General features: G+C 37.5%; 2 protein-coding genes across 2 annotated transcripts; one reads left to right on the plus strand and one right to left on the minus strand.

The window, feature by feature from the left end:
* Positions 1–798: 798 nt before the first annotated feature.
* Positions 799–8359, minus strand: LOC104243477 (protein LAZ1 homolog 2). Its single transcript, XM_009798664.2, has 8 exons — positions 8166–8359; positions 8027–8083; positions 7683–7791; positions 7212–7393; positions 7043–7131; positions 6588–6837; positions 6180–6407; positions 799–1061 (listed from the first exon to the last, which is right to left on the minus strand). The coding sequence occupies exons 1-8, from the start codon at positions 8313–8315 to the stop codon at positions 840–842; spliced, it is 1287 nt and encodes a 428-aa protein (XP_009796966.1). The 5' UTR covers positions 8316–8359; the 3' UTR covers positions 799–839.
* Positions 8360–15239: 6880 nt separating this feature from the next.
* On the plus strand, positions 15240–15620 carry LOC138872719 (uncharacterized). Its single transcript, XM_070151131.1, has one exon. The coding sequence runs from the start codon at positions 15240–15242 to the stop codon at positions 15618–15620; it is 381 nt and encodes a 126-aa protein (XP_070007232.1).
* The last annotated feature ends 2170 nt before the right edge of the window (positions 15621–17790 follow it).

Raw genomic sequence — 17790 nt, forward strand, 5'->3', positions numbered from 1 at the left:
TTTAAGCCAATCCAAACACCCTCTTAAGCAAGCTTGAGTGCTTAGAGGGTTCAATAACGCAGTTACCCTCGAACTCTATGCAGTGTTTCTGTGTTAGTATTTGACAGCAGATGAAGTTTTACTTTTTTCCGCCGATGATATAAAATGTTTTTACAGAAGAAAATCACCGGAAAGTAATTACAGGCGACTCATTATAGAAGTCGTACAACTTAAAAGGAATTGCATCTCAGGGACAAACAGGTGCAGTCTATATAAAGGGTCCCCTAAAGGAAGGAAATCCATGTATTACCAATAACAAGAAGAAAAAAAAATCAATCAACTAAAAGAAGTCCTGATAAGCAAGAAGATTATCATATCCTACTAATAGGAGTGGCAAACGGGTGAGTCGGGTCGGATATGGTTCGGGTTGAAAAATGAAAAAACGGGATAAATTATCCGACCCGACCCATATTTAATACGGATAAAAAACGGGTTAACCGGCGAATAATATGGATAACCATATTATCCATGACTTCTTACATATGATCACTTTTGGGAGAATTTCTAGTCTCCCTAACTTGAGGAACCCCCAATTTGAGACTTTACAAATGTAAAAGTTAGACCCATTGGTTATCTATTGGTTATCCATTTTCAAAATGGATAATATGGTTCTTATCCATATTTGATCCGTTTTTAAATAGTTCATTATCCAACCCATTTTTTAATGGATAATATGAGTGGTTAACTGTTTTCTTTGAACCATTTTGCCACCCCTACCTGCTAAGAACATGATTTGAATACCTCAATGACAATCATTTGTCTTTCAACTCCCTTTGTCTCAAGATATACACTATACCAGTTCAAGTTTTACGCCTTTCATCTCGCGATATAAGCACCTGAGAATAAGATCTGTCATCTCCTGTTAAATTCTGTTCGTGTTCCTCAATCTTAATTTCTGTCTCTTGTTTTTCTTCTTTCTCGTCACTGACTGATATTTGGTGGAAAGTTTCTTGGATCTTTGTCATACCTTTCTCTACCGGTTCCATCGCCTGGTTTATGGTCAAAACTACATCCTTCACAACCTGTTTTATTGGTTCAGCAAATGTTGCAATTAGATATACTACTTCAAGAATAAATGATCAAGCGTCGTTCAAATACTGTTGAAGTTTGGCAAAATGCCAAAGTCCCACATTGGTTGGGAGTTAAGTTTGGAGGGGATTTTTCCCCTATAAAAGAAGGCCTAATGTTTAGGATTGAAACACACCTCTCATTTGCCTTCTCATCTGTTTAAGGCATTTGTATCTTCTCTCTTTAGTATTATTTCACTTGTATTTTTGGAGTGGAATAAAATATTGGTTGTGTCCGAGGAGTAGGCAAAATTAGCCGAACCTCGTAAATTCTGGTGTTTCCTTTATTGTTGTTTTATTGTCTTATTTATTATTTGGTGGCTGTCATAATTTTTGGTATAGTAGTTGTGACTTATTCACACTATATACATTTGGCTTCCGCAACAATTGGTATCAGAGCCAAGGTACTGTCTAAGTATGCTCTGTGGTTGCAGCATAGTCTGATCTTCCACATCAGAAAAGATTTATCTTGGTAACTGAGTCAAGGTTCTGTCTGAGTATGCTCTGTGGTTGCAGCTTAGTCTGATCTTCCACACCAGAAAGGAAATAATCTTGATTTGTGTCGTCAGCTATTAAATAATATTTGTGTCAAAGATGGGAGACAATAAACAAGAAGAATCTACATCAAGTGTCAACAATACGTCATCATTGGCATCTTCGCTTATGACAAGAATTGTTTCAAATGCGAAATTTGCGGTCGAAATATTTGACGGGTCCGGACATTTTGGGATGTGGCAAGGCGAGGTTCTAGATGTCCTTTTTCAACAAGGGCTAGATCTGGCCATTGAAGAAAAGAAACCAGATGTTATTGGAGAAGAAGATTGGAGAATTATCAACCGTGTTGCTTGCGGTACCATTCGATCCTACCTTGCTAGAGAGCAGAAATATCCATACACAAAGGAAACTTCTGCAAGTAAATTATGGAAAGCACTGGAGGATAAATTTTTGAAGAAAAACAGTCAAAATAAATTGTACATGAAGAAGAGACTGTTTCACTTCACCTATGTTCCTGGTACCACGATGAATGAACATATCACCAGTTTCAATAAGTTGGTCACAGATTTGCAAAATATGGATACAACTTATGATGATGGTGACTTGGCCTTAATGTTGTTGGCGTCACTTCCTGATGAGTACGAGCACCTTGAAACTACTCTACTCCATGGAAATGACGAAATTTCTCTCAGAGAAGTTTGTTCAGCTTTGTACAGCTATGAACAAAGAAAGCGAGAAAAACAGAAGGGCGGAGAAGGAGAAGCACTGTTTGTGAGGGGTCGTCCTCAAAATCAAACGAGGACAAAGAAGGGAAGATCCAAGTCAAGATCCAGACCCAGCAAAGATGAATGTGCCTTTTGTCGAGAAAAAGGGCACTGGAAGAAAGACTGTCCGAAGTTGAAGAATAAGGCCAAACATAACAATGGAAAGGCCATTATGGATTCAAATGTAGCTGATTGTGATGATTCAGACTTCTCATTAGTTACAACAGAGTCATCAACATCATCAGACATATGGTTGATGGACTCGGCTTGTAGCTATCATATGTGTCCCAATAGGGACTGGTTCGTGGAATTTCAAGAAGGAGAATATGGAGTCATCCACACAGCGGATAACAGCCCTCTTACCTCATATGGCATTGGTTCAATACGATTAAGGAACCATGATGGAATGATCAGAACATTGATAGATGTTCGATATGTACCGGATTTGAAGAAGAATCTCATCTCTGTGGGAGCCCTAGAATCAAAAGGGTTCAAAATCATTGCAGAAAATGGAGTGATGAGAGTATGCTCCGGTGCACTAGTGGTAATGAAGGCTAATCGGAAGAATAATAATATGTACCGCTATCGTGGCAGTACAGTTATTGGGACAGCGACAGTAACATCCAGTGACGACAAAGAGGCAGAAGCAACCAAGCTATGGCACATGCGCTTGGGACATGCTGGAGGAAAATCCTTGAAAACTCTATCAGATCAAGGATTGTTAAAAGGAGTAAAGGCTTGCAACTTGGAGTTTTGTGAGCATTGTGTCAAAGGGAAACAGACAAGGGTTAAATTTGGTACAACGATCCATAATACTAAAGGCATTTTGGATTATGTACACTCTGATGTTTGGGGTCCTTCCAAAACACCTTCATTGGGTGGGAAGCACTATTTTGTAACCTTTGTTGATGATTTTTCTCGAAGAGTGTGGGTGTATACAATGAAAAACAAAGATGAAGTGCTGGGAATTTTTCTCAAATGGAAGACGATGGTGGAGAATCAAACAGGCAGGAGGATCAAGTGTATTCGCACAGACAATGGAGGTGAATACAAAAATGATCATTTCAATAAGGTCTGTGAAAATGATGGCATCGTCCGACACTTCACTGTTAGACATACACCACAACAGAATGGAGTGGCAGAACGTATGAACCGGACCTTGCTGGAGAAGGTACGGTGTATGTTGTCCAATGCTGGCTTGGGCAAAGAATTTTGGGCTGAGGCAATTACATATGCATGCCACCTCATTAATCGTCTACCATCTGCTGCTATTGATGGCAAAACACCATTTGAAAAATGGTACGGAAAACCTGCTGTAGATTATAACTCTTTGCACGTGTTTGGCTCAACTGCATATTATCATGTGACGGAGTCAAAATTGGATCCAAGGGCAAAGAAGGCTATTTTTATGGGAATTACTTCTGGAGTCAAAGGATATCGCTTATGGTGTCCTATGACAAAGAAAGTAATATTCAGCAGAGATGTTACCTTTGATGAATTTGCTATGGTAAATAAGGTAACAGAAGATACCAAACAAAATGAAGGTGCTTCTAAGCAGGTGGAGTTTGAGGGAAAATTTATTTTTCCTACACAAGAAGCAGAGGAGGAAACAAATGAAGATTACCCTCTGGAAGGAGAGCCAGTAGAGGAGATTCCAACTCAGGAATCTCAACAACAACTTGAATCAATAGCAACCAGCAGGCCAAAAAGAACAATAACGAAACCTGTTCGTCTCATAGAGACGGTTGCTTGTGCAACCTCAATTGTAGCTGATGATGTTCCTACTACTTATAAAGACGCTGTCCAAAGTTCAGAAGAAGATAAGTGGAGGATTGCCATGAATGATGAAATACAGTCCCTTCATCAGAATCATACATGGAGATTGGCCAATCTCCCGAAGGGAAAGAAAGCAATTGGGTGCAAATGGGTATTTGCAAAGAAAGAAGGATTTCCTAACCAATTAGATGTTCGCTACAAAGCAAGATTGGTGGCCAAAGGATATGCTCAAAAGGAGGGAATTGATTACAATGAAGTGTTTTCTCCAGTTGTAAAACATTCCTCCATTAGAATTATGTTGTCTTTGGTAGCACAATTGGATTTGGAACTAGTTCAGATGGATGTAAAAACTGCGTTTTTACATGGAAACTTGGAGGAGGAAATCTACATGACTCAGCCAGAAGGATTCAAAGTTGCTGGAAAAGAAAATATGGTGTGCAAACTTGAAAAATCGTTGTACGGATTGAAACAATCTTCTAGACAATGGTACAAGCGATTTGACGAGTTTATGTTGCGGCAAGGGTACAAGAGAAGCAAATACGATCATTGTGTGTATTTGCACAAGCTTAAAGATGGTTCCTTTGTATATCTTCTCCTATATGTTGATGATATGTTGATAGCTTCCAAGAATTTGGAAGAAATTGATAAGTTGAAGATTCAACTGAAGAAGGAGTTCGAGATGAAGGATTTGGGTGAGGCAAAGAAAATTCTTGGCATGGAGATAATTAGAGATAGACGTTCAAAGAAACTCTGTTTATCTCAAAAGGAATATTTGAAGAGAGTACTTCAACGTTTTGGCATAGATGACAAGACTAAGCCAGTTAGTACTCCACTTGCTTCCCATTTTAAGCTAAGTACTACTATGTCGCCAATGGATGAAGCTGAACGAGAGTATATGTCAAAGGTACCATACGCAAATGTTGTTGGTAGCTTGATGTATGCAATGGTTTGCACAAGGCCTGACATTTCACAAGCTGTTGGAGTTATTAGCAGATATATGCACAATCCAGGGAAGGAGCATTGGCAAGCTGTGAAGTGGATTCTACGGTATATTCATAATACTGTAGATGTCGGGTTAGTTTTTGAGCAGGAAGACAATCAGTCTGTAGTTGGATATTGTGACTCAGATTTTGCGGGTGATATGGACAAACGAAGATCAACTACTGGTTATGTGTTTACTTTTGCAAAGGCACCAGTTAGTTGGAAGTCTACTTTGCAGTCAACAGTTGCTTTGTCTACAACAGAGGCAGAGTACATGGCTATTACAGATGCTGTGAAAGAGGCAATTTGGCTTCAAGGATTGCTAAAGGAGCTTGGTGTTGAACAAAAGGGTATCACAATTTTTTGTGATAGTCAAAGTGCTATTCAATTAGCGAAGAACCAAGTTTATCATGCAAGGACGAAGCACATTGATGTTCGGTATCATTTCGTACGAGAAATCATAGAAGAAGGTGGAGTCACGGTGAAGAAAATTCATACTACAGAGAATCCTGCTGATATGCTGACAAAGGTGGTGACTGCGGTCAAGTTTCAACATTGTTTGGATTTGATCAACATTGTTGAACACTGAAGATTGAAGATGAAGACACAACCAAAATTTGTTATTGAGAGAGAATTGAAAATGTGGAATTTTGCCAAGGTGGAGATTTGTTGAAGTTTGGCAAAATGCCAAAGTCCCACATTGGTTGGGAGTTAAGTTTGGAGGGGATTTTTCCCCTATAAAAGAAGGCCTAATGTTTAGGATTGAAACACACCTCTCATTTGCCTTCTCATCTGTTTAAGGCATTTGTATCTTCTCTCTTTAGTATTATTTCACTTGTATTTTTGGAGTGGAATAAAATATTGGTTGTGTCCGAGGAGTAGGCAAAATTAGCCGAACCTCGTAAATTCTGGTGTTTCCTTTATTGTTGTTTTATTGTCTTATTTATTATTTGGTGGCTGTCATAATTTTTGGTATAGTAGTTGTGACTTATTCACACTATATACATTTGGCTTCCGCAACAAATACAACATAATGTAAGTGCCGAAAAGGTCTTACTTTTTGACCTCCTTCAACGACAATGTCCTGAACGCTTTCGGTGACGCTTGTCCCAGGAAGCTCAACCTTAGCTTCTATCTTTTCAACAACAGCTGGTTTCTCTCTATCTTCTGATTTTAAAGTTGTTTCTGCTTTTTGGGCAGTAATCTCTTCATACACGGATGTTGGAACGAAATGATAAGGTTTCGCGGAGAAGACAAAAACATGCGCAATAGCAGCAATAGCCATCTGTAGAAATGAGAGTTTTTTTTTTTTTTTTTTGAAAGAGTAGAAATGAGAGTTAGTTAAATAGCAAGAAGGAAATGAGATGCCTTATCCATATCTCAGGAAGGTCTTAGGGCGATACGTAACATTTGTTAGATAGAACTAAAAAACAATTCGATGGAATAAAAAACAGAGAATACTTGCCTCTATGCAGATGAGAAAATCTTGCAACCCGGTCTGGAACTTCCCTTCCTTCGGAAGCACCCTTAAATAACATAACAAGGCGATCCCCACCCCTTGCCACCATGTTGCGAAAACAATGGCCTTGAAACTAATAAATTTTGCTAGAGGTTTTATTGACTGGAGTTTATGGTGAGTCGCATTATAAAATTGGACGAGACAAAACAGTGCCCACATTTGGCTGAAGTTTAGTACCACAGTGATATAAGGGTATCTGCAAGAAGCAATAAGCAGACGAGTGACGAATCTGAGTCGAAAAACAGCTCAAAATATAGCTACCAGAAAAAATCGCTGCTACAATAATGTAGTAATGACGCTAATGGTATTTAATTACACAGCTATATGTTGTGCTTAATATGTCTAATTTTTTCTCATACATTACAATTTTATACAATAAGCTAAATGGAGAAATGATGTACCCATAGTGCCACTTGAACTCTCCATCGCCATATACACCAAAGATCTCCAAAATGAGAGCTAGGAACGCACAGGTTGTCTTCAAAATCATCTGTGGAATACAACAGTATTAGTGTGAAGATAATGAGTACATCAACGTACTTATGGAAACTTTGTTCTCTTTTGACATACATATTGTACAAGACCAAATTTTTCTATGGTAAACAAGTTCTTCCCCATGACACATGGGTGGAAAATGAAGTTATACAACGTTCTTTTTTGTGTCACAGCTTTCCCCTCTCCTCCTAGCAATGACTGACTGATTTGTTTCCTCCTTTCATCTTCGAGCAGTTCAACGACCTCCTGCTCACCCCCTGCCACACATCCATTTTCCAGTAAATCAAGCTATATTCTAAATTTTTTTAAGGATTTTGTAGACATGCATGTATAACAAGTAGACCCCACAAAATTAAACATAGTCCATTAACATGCTAGTAAGAGATACTCTTTGTCGTCGAAGGTAGCAACTAGCAAGTGACGATCACCATAGAAAAATATCAAACATATCAGATCTTGGTTCACTGTCATTCAAAAGACAGGTAGAAGTTCTTGAGCTAATTGTAGTGTTTTAGCAACACCTGTGAAAATAGAGATCATGCTTACCAAGGCAAGCGATCAAGTAACTTCCAAAAGAATAGAGTGCAAATGCTTCGTAACAGTTCCTCAATATGTCGCAGGCAAGGGACAATTTTTGGTTCCACAAGGATAAAATCTGGAAAAGATGAAGAAACCAATTCGTTTAATTTTCATGGGAATTTGAAGTTACTGATTAGAAACTTTCCGACAACTTTAAGTTTGAATAATGAAAGGAACATTACTTTACTCAATTGCTTTAATCAATCAGTTTAAACATGTATATAGCATAGAAACATAGTGTGCATTTCCTTGATACGTATCTCAATTAGAAATTCGGAAATCAGAGTGCATTTCATTGATTATTTTCTTACTGATTCAGTTGCATAGACAGGAACCATGAAAAGTACCCCCACGATCCATTTTTGTTCCTGATAAGCAAAGAATTTAGATCTGCCGATTCTAGGAAATAAGAATTAATTCTCCATGTATACTCCTAAATTTAGTACTCACCGCTGGATTGGTATAGTATCTGAGATGCTGAAAAATTGACAACAGGGATAGGATTAATGCTACCAAGACAAAGCATCCAGCAATTACGAGAGCAGGTTCGTGGAGATCTCTATACATGTTCACGTAGAGAGAGATGTAAAATGATGCCATGCCACATGATCTCAATTGTCAATGCTCTCTAAAACTTTTAACAACTACGAACCAAACCTGAAAACAACACCGCAATTAGCTTGAAATTGTTAAAGCCTAATCAAGGATATGCTCAGAGGGAAAAAATCACTTCAGGAAAGTCTGGTAATCTTGTTATTAGTTGATGATCAAATATTAGCTACTAGAAAGTAGAATGCTAGAATCCAGTCAAAGGTTTGCCTTTCAACAATAACAACAAAAACAAACCCACTGTAATCCCACAAGTTCATTAAACGTACGAGACCAGAGGCGGATGCACACTATACATAGAGGGTCACCGGCGCGCGGAAACTTCAACCAAAAGCTCCATGTATACTTGTAATATGCCTTAAAAAATAGTCAGATATTAGCATAGACCCCGTACCAATCTTTAAGGGCAGTGATAAATTTTTATTGAACGTCATGGTGCCCCCGCTACCGCCGAATCCTGAGTCCGTCCGCCTCTACATAAGACCCTATTACTTTCACTTCTTTTCCCCTGTTTTCCAGCCCTTTCTCTGTCCTTACATGACACTCTATTAATTTTACCCGAAGCAGGAGGCAGAGGTTGAAGAAATGCGAGACACAGCTGATCGTAAACAAGCTCAATAGTCCATGTGAACATCTTGTAGGGACAATGAGGTGGAGGCAAAATTCTAACCAGGGGAGACAAAAGGAAATGCAAAAATGCCTTAATGAGATTCAGACTTGCAACCTAAAGCAACTTTTTTAGCCAACTATACCACCACACTAGAAGCTTTCCTTATGTCGACAGAATTCAACAATTTACATACATACAAAAAAGAACTGTTTTTATCCTGATTGCAATTATAAATTCTGATAAAGGGATTCATTTGAACCCTTTCGAACTATGTAATTTCCTCAAGAGTGTTCAAACTTGAAAGAAGTGAAAAAAATTCCCCGACAAAAGATGTTCAGTATATGTTATATACCTCTAAAACCTAATATTTTACCTATATACACAATGTAAGTTTTCAACAAAGGGAGGTCAATTGACCACCCTTTATGACATGTAGCTTCGTCCCTAGCTTCGCCCTTGTGAGCAATGAACTTTTGACAAGTGCATCTTGAAATACATTACATATATCCTAAAGGGTGATATTCCTACTTTTCGCCATGAATTAATCCACATTTACAACGTTAACAGAAGACTAAACTGGTACTACTAATTATATATAACTATAAATTTCAAAATTCAGATGTCAGACCAGCTTTCAGTTTACCCCCATATAAATGGGAAGACCAATATAAAGTTCTATACTTGGAAAGCCTAATTGAAGCTTTGCAATAATAAGGTAAAGAACTAAGCTCCCGCTATGCGCGGGTCTAGGGAAGGGCCGAACACAAGGGTCTATTGTACGCAGCCTTACCCTGCATCTGCAGAGGCTATTTTCACGGCTCGAACCCGTGACCTCTAGATCACATGGAGGTAACTTTACGAATTATGCCAAGGCTCCCGTTCTAATTGATAACCTAGAATAAATAGTAAATAACCTGTTATAACATGTGAAAGTACAGTTGATGGTATAAAAACAATTATTAGATTATCAGTATATATAACTTACATCCGAAGAAGAAACCAGATATGAAAATGGAGAAACATGCAATTAATAACTACTTACTACGTACTACTTCTTTGCATGCAACTGATCAACAAATTCTTATAACAAACGCCAGAAATAAACACAACACACTTATAGACACTACATAATACAAAAGAAAAAGAGAGATCCTAAGATTCATAATCATGCCTGTAAAATGAGAGTTTCTGCTTTAGCAAGAGATCCGTCTTGTAAATTTCAGTATAGATATCCAAATTAAGAATCCAACATTTCTTCTAAATTATGGCAGCCAGAAATTAAACTACATAGTACAGTATTAGACTGTGTTTGTTTTTTTAAGGATATGTACATCAACTTTACAAGGAGCGGCTACATAACCATTTTTTGTTTGTTTACTTCAACGTTGGACACGTTGCAGTTAGTTTTACAATGTGGGAGGTGACTCGTCTAGGAAAAGCCAAATGGGCCACTGGGGCTAATAAATAGAGAACAATATAGAAGAATTAACCAAAATAGTCGTTCGTCCAACCAATTAAATTAAAAATAGCTCGTAAAAGTATAATATATGCATAATTTATGTATATATATATATGACTAGAAAAAGTAAGCAATAAATATGACCGACTATTTGTATAAATATCCCATTAATATATTGGGCCTAGAGATCTTATATTTCCTCATTTGAATTGGGCAGCAGCAATTTCTCTCTTGACGATCTTGGGCCTTTTAGCAGTTTTCTTCATGGGCCTTTTAGGGGAGAAATTCAAAAATAGCCAGATTTATAAGTGGTCATTCAAAAATAGCCACAGTTTCAAGAGTAATAAAAATTTAGCTACTTTTTATATAAAGATAAATCGAAACAAAAATAATGTTCAAAATTTGAAAAATACTCCAGTATAATATACTGGAACTCCAATATATTATACTGGAGCTTTAGCATAATATACTGGACTTCCAGCATAATATACTATAGTTCCAGTATAATATACTGGTCCAGCATAATATGCTGGAAGTTTATACACAGGTGCTCCAATCTCTAGTATATTATGCTGAAACTTTCCGCGTGTTGGAGCTCCAACATAATATGCTGGAAGTTCATACACAGGTGTACCAATTTTCAGTATATTTTCCGTGTTGCAATAAAATAGTGGCCATTTTTCAATGACTTTGCAAATGCTGGCTATTTTTGAATGACCAATCTAAAAACTGGCTAGCCCATGCTATTTTTACGCCTTTTAGCTGTTAATGATGTGTTATTTGCATTAGGTGGTCACTTTTGTGGCCTCATATTGAAAAGTTGGTCACTACTTTGTTAAAAGAAGAATTAACCTACAAAGTCCAACATCAAATCGGTTAAACTAAAAATAGCCGGCGGAGGTATAAATATGTATTATTGATGTGTAATATGTATATAATCATATATAATCAATGTATATTATATTTATATCGGCTAGGAAAAGTAAACAGTAAATCCGACCGGCTATTTGTATAAAAGTTGCTTTTTACTATCAGATTAGTGGTCTGAACTCTGGAGTCCCTTCTCCGGACTCCGTATATAGTGAAAGCTAAGTGCACCGGACTGCCCCTTAAACTTCAAAGTTCAGACCAGTGACCATTATCGAACTTTATACCACTTGTCTAATTTTAAGAAAAGGACAAACTTCAAATTAGTGGTTGTGGGTTTAGGTTAAGAATAACTATGCATTTAAATGACTCCTTCCGCATTTGAGTCATTTGGAAATGAGCACATTATAAAATCCAATAATTTCAAGTACACAAACAACCATTTTTAGGGCCACTATTTAGGAATTAATCCGTAGTTATTTTGTTATGAAAATTTAAACTTAAAATCTTAATTTCAAGATATTTGTGTCCGAAAAAATTAAATTAAAAAATTTGTAAATCATAAATAGCAGCCATTTAGCTAATTTATTTCTATGAAGATACATACCAACAAAATCCTTAAATAAAGGTAGGCAAGCTTTCTTACTTGGTTTTCATTCCAAGGACTATATTATAATACCGAGCAATTAAATTACAACCAATGGATTACTGAGGTCTAACATTAATATTGATTGGAAGACAACTCTTCTTGAAATCCTAAATTGTCTCACTATTGAAAGCGTCTACTCACCGATGTATGACTGAGTTGTGAAACTTTCCTTTTTGGGAAAGTCCTGTGTAGGGTTTCCATATAGAGTGATGAATCCCTTCTAATTCCTAGACTAATAGCTGTCGTACAGTGAAGAAACCCTACGCAGCTTCCTATGCTAAAATTACGTTATGAACATTCTCTCATGTTTAAAGTTTGTTCACCATACTGGAGACCCTACTTCTTTGCCATTTGACTAAAATCACCAAAAAATTCACTAACGTGGGTATAGTCTTATATATACAGATAGTGATATAGTAGATAATCCGTCTGTTTAACTTATGGATTGACTGTATAAAGATTTACACGATCAAAGTAGTTTAGTCAGTAATAGTAGGTTAGTCACCATTTTTATTAGGTAAATTTACCCATGATTATATTATGTGCGACTTAACAACAACAACAATAACAGAAGACCCTGTGTAATCTCACAAATCGGGTCTGAGGTACCTTATGAAGATAGAGAAGGTTATTTCCGATAGCACCACTAGATAGTACAACAACAACAACAACAACAACAACAAATCTAGTATAATCCTACAACTGGGGTCCGGAAAGGATAGTATGTACACAAACTTTACCCTTATCTTGAAGGTAGATAAACTATTTTCGAAAGACACCCGACTCAAGAAAAAATGAAAAGAAAGAAGTAGCAATAAATAGTAACAACAACAAAAATAACTAGATAATAATACAAATATATTTTATATTGTCAAATTATAAACTTGAACTCTTAACTTATATACATGATGTTAAAACTAAATTTTACTCTATCAAGTGTATTTCATCCGTTGTAGTTCCAGGCTAAAAACCTTTTTTATGAATTGTTAATTGTAATTATCCTTTAAGTAAATAGGGTAAAAATTAATAAATTCCTCGACCCTATTTCTCTGACTATTGACTAAGTCAACAAAGTTTCAGTAAGATCTAGGATGTGTGGATATAGAGATTATCTTCGGAAAACTCGATATGCCATTCTGAAGCAAACTATCTGAAGCAAACTATCTTTACTGATCATTAATTTGTGCATAATTTATATTTTAAAAAAAATATTTTTAATTTTTTTGTATGTAGATGGTAATTACTAACTTCAAACTCTTCGATACTTGTAATTATGTGATATATATGACTTGAAAAATCTATTATTCTTGTTTGATTACTTCTAAATATGCTAATTTAACCACATTTGATTTGAGGATTATATATGTGTCATTTCAGCATTGCACGAGAATGTTCATGGACCACAAACTATACATGGTTTGTTACGTAAATAGCTATAGAACTAAGACTTATTTTAACTTTGTTAATTAAATGCGACATATATAGGACCACAAACTGAACAAGCCAACGTTTGCCGCAGAATGATTGGAGCTTTAAGCATATTTATGCAACGTCATTAGTCTCTAGTTTAGGTGATGATCTTTTAATCTAATCTCCAATTAATTCAGTTCCATATACTAACGGTGCAAAATATATTTACACAATATTAAAAAATTACACACACACATATATATATAGTTATTGTAATTGCAAGTAGATTTTATGACGGTAATAATCAGAAAAAAATTACACACACACATATATATATATATATATATATATATATATATATATATATATATATATATATATATATATATATATAAGAACTATACAGACCGTATAAAAAATCATTACACTATCAATAGTATTAAATTATATAATGATTTAATCTGAAATCTTATAGTAGAATGAGCTGTTCATTGGAGTAAGGATACGGATTAAGTTAAGCGAGAAACATTTGCATGAAAGGAATAAGAGGAAAAGTAAGCAAGTTGTCACATTTTAAACTGAGATTATAAAAAGTGATGAATGGTAATATATGCCAATGATTTTATTTGTATTAATGCCATGGAACCTAAACATAGAAAAGAGCGTCTCTTGATCTGTAACAAATGACTCCTCTGACATTTCACACGTGTTGTTTGGACAATGTTACGATCAAAATTCATCAAATGTGTTTTTTGACACGTAGGGTTGAGTTTCAAATAGCACGAAAAGTTGGAAAGTCCCTGGATAAGTCTGTAAAAATGGCAATGACCCATGTGGTATGGACAACTTCACGTGTTAGGGCGACTTTCTTGGGAGTCCCTAGTAAAAATTGGCAATCCTTTGTGAGATTTTTGACAAAATTATGCTAGAATTGATGAAGGGAAAGGAAGTGGAAGATAAAAGATGGAAGGGTAATTAAGGATGTCGATTGTGAACAAAGTTTTATATTAAGAGCTAATTAAATTAAGAAACTACAAAAAATATATATAAGAATAATATCATAACATTAAGAGTATTTATGGACTGGTTTAGCCCAACAACGGTACGATAGTAATATATAGGAATGGTAGAAGAGGTAAAAGTCAAGAAATGGTGTTTGGAAATATGTGCAGGATTATACATATGAAGAGCTATCGATGTCAGTTTCCTTGATCCGGAAAAGGCTTGTCTAGAGAGCTATTTGTCATCTGATGAACTTCTTGATAATCTATATGATGTTCTCCAAAACTTTATGTTATAGTCTTATAGACTAGTTCTGCAGATAACCTCTGGTATGAAGCAGTAAAACCATATAGAGATCTTAATAAGATTTGTATTGAAGTGTGTTTAAGTAAATAATAGTGTATTTTTTCTAACAACTTAAATTTTTAGATGAAATGATCACACATATTAATATGGTATTGGTATAAGAGCAGATACAAGTACTAAACTTTATAAGTCTCACTGTCACCTATTATCAAAAAGAATTTTTACGTGTTAAGCTCATGAAAAAGAATCAGGGATGCACATGAGCGGTGTATTTCTCGAACATTTGCAATGTGACCTTTTGAAGAGGGAGGAGCATCTGGTGACTTTCCAAAGTATGGCGGTGAAGACTCAGATTGATTATTTCCTCCTTAGGATGTGTGATAGGGGGTTGTGCGAGGATTGCAAGGTTATCCCAGGTGAGACCCTCGCGATGCAGCATATGCTTTTGGTTATGGACATCGGTATCATAATAAGGAGGAAGAAGAGGTCTGCTCGTGGTAGACCAAGGATCAGGTGGGAGCCTTAACAAAGGATAAAGCTTAGGAGCTGGAGGCGAGGTTATCGATTATGGGAGCCTAGAGGAGTAGTGGGGACGCGAGTGCTATGTGATCAATGACGGCAAATTGTGTAAGGGAGGCAGCGAGAGAGATGTTAGAGGTCTCGAAGGGTGTCTCAGGCAGGCACAAAGGCGACTGGTGGTGGAATGGAGTGGTTCAAGACAAAGTGGAAACGAAGACGGCAGCGTACCTGAAGTTAGTAGGGAGCATAAACAAGGATGAGAGGAGAGCGAACAGAGAGAGATATAAGGTAACCAGGAAAGAGGCGAAGTTGGCGGTTACGGAGGCTAAAACTGTTGCGTTTGGTCGTCTGTACGAAGAATTTGAGGAAAAAGGCAAGGATACGAAGTTATTTCGGCTGGCTAAGGCGAGAGAGAGGAAGGCTAGGGACCTGGACCAAGTGAGGTACATCAAAGACAAGACGGTAGAGAGCTGATGGGGGAGGCTCACATTAAGCAGAGATGACAGACCTATTTTCATGGACTTCTGAATAAAGAGGGGGACAAGGATATTGTGCTAGGTGATCTAAGGAATTCAGATAGTCTCCGAGACTTTGGTATTATAGGCGCATTAAGGTCGAGGAGGTCGTGGGGGCTATGCGTAAGATGAGTAGGGGCAGAATGACTGGGCCAGATAAAATTCCGGTTGAATTAGGTGCATGGATAGAGCAGGCCTGGAGTGGCTGACTAGGCTGTTTAATGTTATTTTGAGGACGAAGAGGATGCCAGATGAGTGAAGGTGGAGTACGGAGGTACCGTTGTACAAGAACAAAGGTGACATCTAGTGTTGTAACAACTATAAGGGTATCAAGTTACTCAGTCATACCATAAAAGTTTGTAACAACTAATGTTATTTTATACTAGTTCGGGTTCATGTCGGGTCGTTCGACTATGAAAACTATCCACCTTATTAGGAGGTTGGTGGAACAGTACACGGATAGGAAGAAGGATCTACACATGGTATTTATTGACCTGGAGAAAGCATATGACAAGGTCCCTAAGGAGGTTTTCTAGAGATGCTTGGATGCAAAAGGTGTGCCGGTAGCTTACACTAGAGCGATCAAAGACATGTATAATGGGGATAAGACTCGGGTGAGGACAGTGGGGGGCGACTCGAAGCATTTTTCGATTGTTATGGGGTTACACTAGGGATCTGCACTCGCACTCAGCCTGTTCTTATTTGCATTGGTGATGGACGCACTGAGACACTATATTCAAGGGAAGGTGTCATGGTGTATGTTATTCGCTGACGACATAGTTCTAATTGATGAGACGTGAGGCGGTGTTAACGACATGCTAGAGGTTTGAAGACATACCTTGAGTCTAAGGATTTCAAGTAGAGCAGGACTAAGACAGAGTATCTGGAGTGCAAGTTTAGCGTCGAGTGGGGGGAAGTGGGTATGGACGTGACGCTTGGATCACAGGTCATCTCTAAGAGAAGTAGTTTTAAGTACCTGGGGTCGATTATCCAGGGGGAGGGAGAGATCGACGAGGATGTCACACACCATATAGGGGTGGGGTGGATAAAATGGAGGGTAGCATCAGGAGTCCTATGTGACAAGAAAGTGCCACCGTTACTCAAAGGTAAGTTCTATAGAGGTATGGTTAGACAGACATGTTGTATGGGGCAGAGTGTTGGCCGGTTAAGAACTCTCATATCTAGAAGATGAAAGTTGCAGAAATGAGTATGTTGAGGTGGATGTACGGGCATACTAGGATGGATAAGATTAGGAATGAAGTTATTTAGGAGAAGGTGGGTGTGGCTCTTATGGATGATAAGATGTGGGAAGCGAGGCTCAGATGGTTCGGGTACGTGTGGAGGAGGAGCCATGATGCTCTGGTGAGGAGGTACGAGAGTTTGGCCTTGGCGGGTACGAGAAGAGGTAAAGAGCGACCTAAGAAGTATTAGGGAGAGATGATCAGACAGAAAATGGCGTTGCTGCAGATTTCTGAGGACATGGCCCTTGATAGGAAGGTGTGGAGGTCGTGCATTAGGGTTGTAGGTTAGGACGTAGTTGAGTCCGGAGGTGAGGCTAGTTCGATTTGGCCTTAGTCTGCTAGTGGTCAATGTTGTGTTCACACTAGGGGCGGAGCTAGCCCTCTATTTACGGGTTCGACCGAACCCATTAGCTTATGTATAGACTATGTATTTGTCTTGTGAAATTCATGGAATATGTACAATTTTTTTTAGAACCTAATAACTTAAAAGAACTAGAATCGCGAACCCATAAACTTTAAATCTTGACTCCATCTCTGGTTCACACCATCCTTCCGTTTTTTCATAGCATTGGGGCTTTTTTCTAGTTTTGTTATTGCATTTAAACTATTTTCTAGTTCTTATGATGCTGTTATTATTTCTTTGGTTTTTGTTTGATGGTACTAATATATTGTCCCTCCCCTTCTCTTCTCGTCTTTTCCGTCTTCTTGAGCCGAGGGTCTTTCGGAAATAGCCTCTCTACTCCTTCAGAATAGGGATAAGGTCTGCGTACACACTATCCTCCCCCGATCCCACTTGTGGGATTTCACTTGATCGTCGTTGTTGTTGTTGCAAGGTGACATTCCAATCAAAAGTTTGAGCAATCAATATTTTGTTCATCTCAATTCTAA

This window comes from Nicotiana sylvestris, chromosome 7 (genome assembly GCF_000393655.2).
Source record: "Nicotiana sylvestris chromosome 7, ASM39365v2, whole genome shotgun sequence".
Taxonomy (NCBI): Eukaryota; Viridiplantae; Streptophyta; class Magnoliopsida; order Solanales; family Solanaceae; genus Nicotiana; species Nicotiana sylvestris.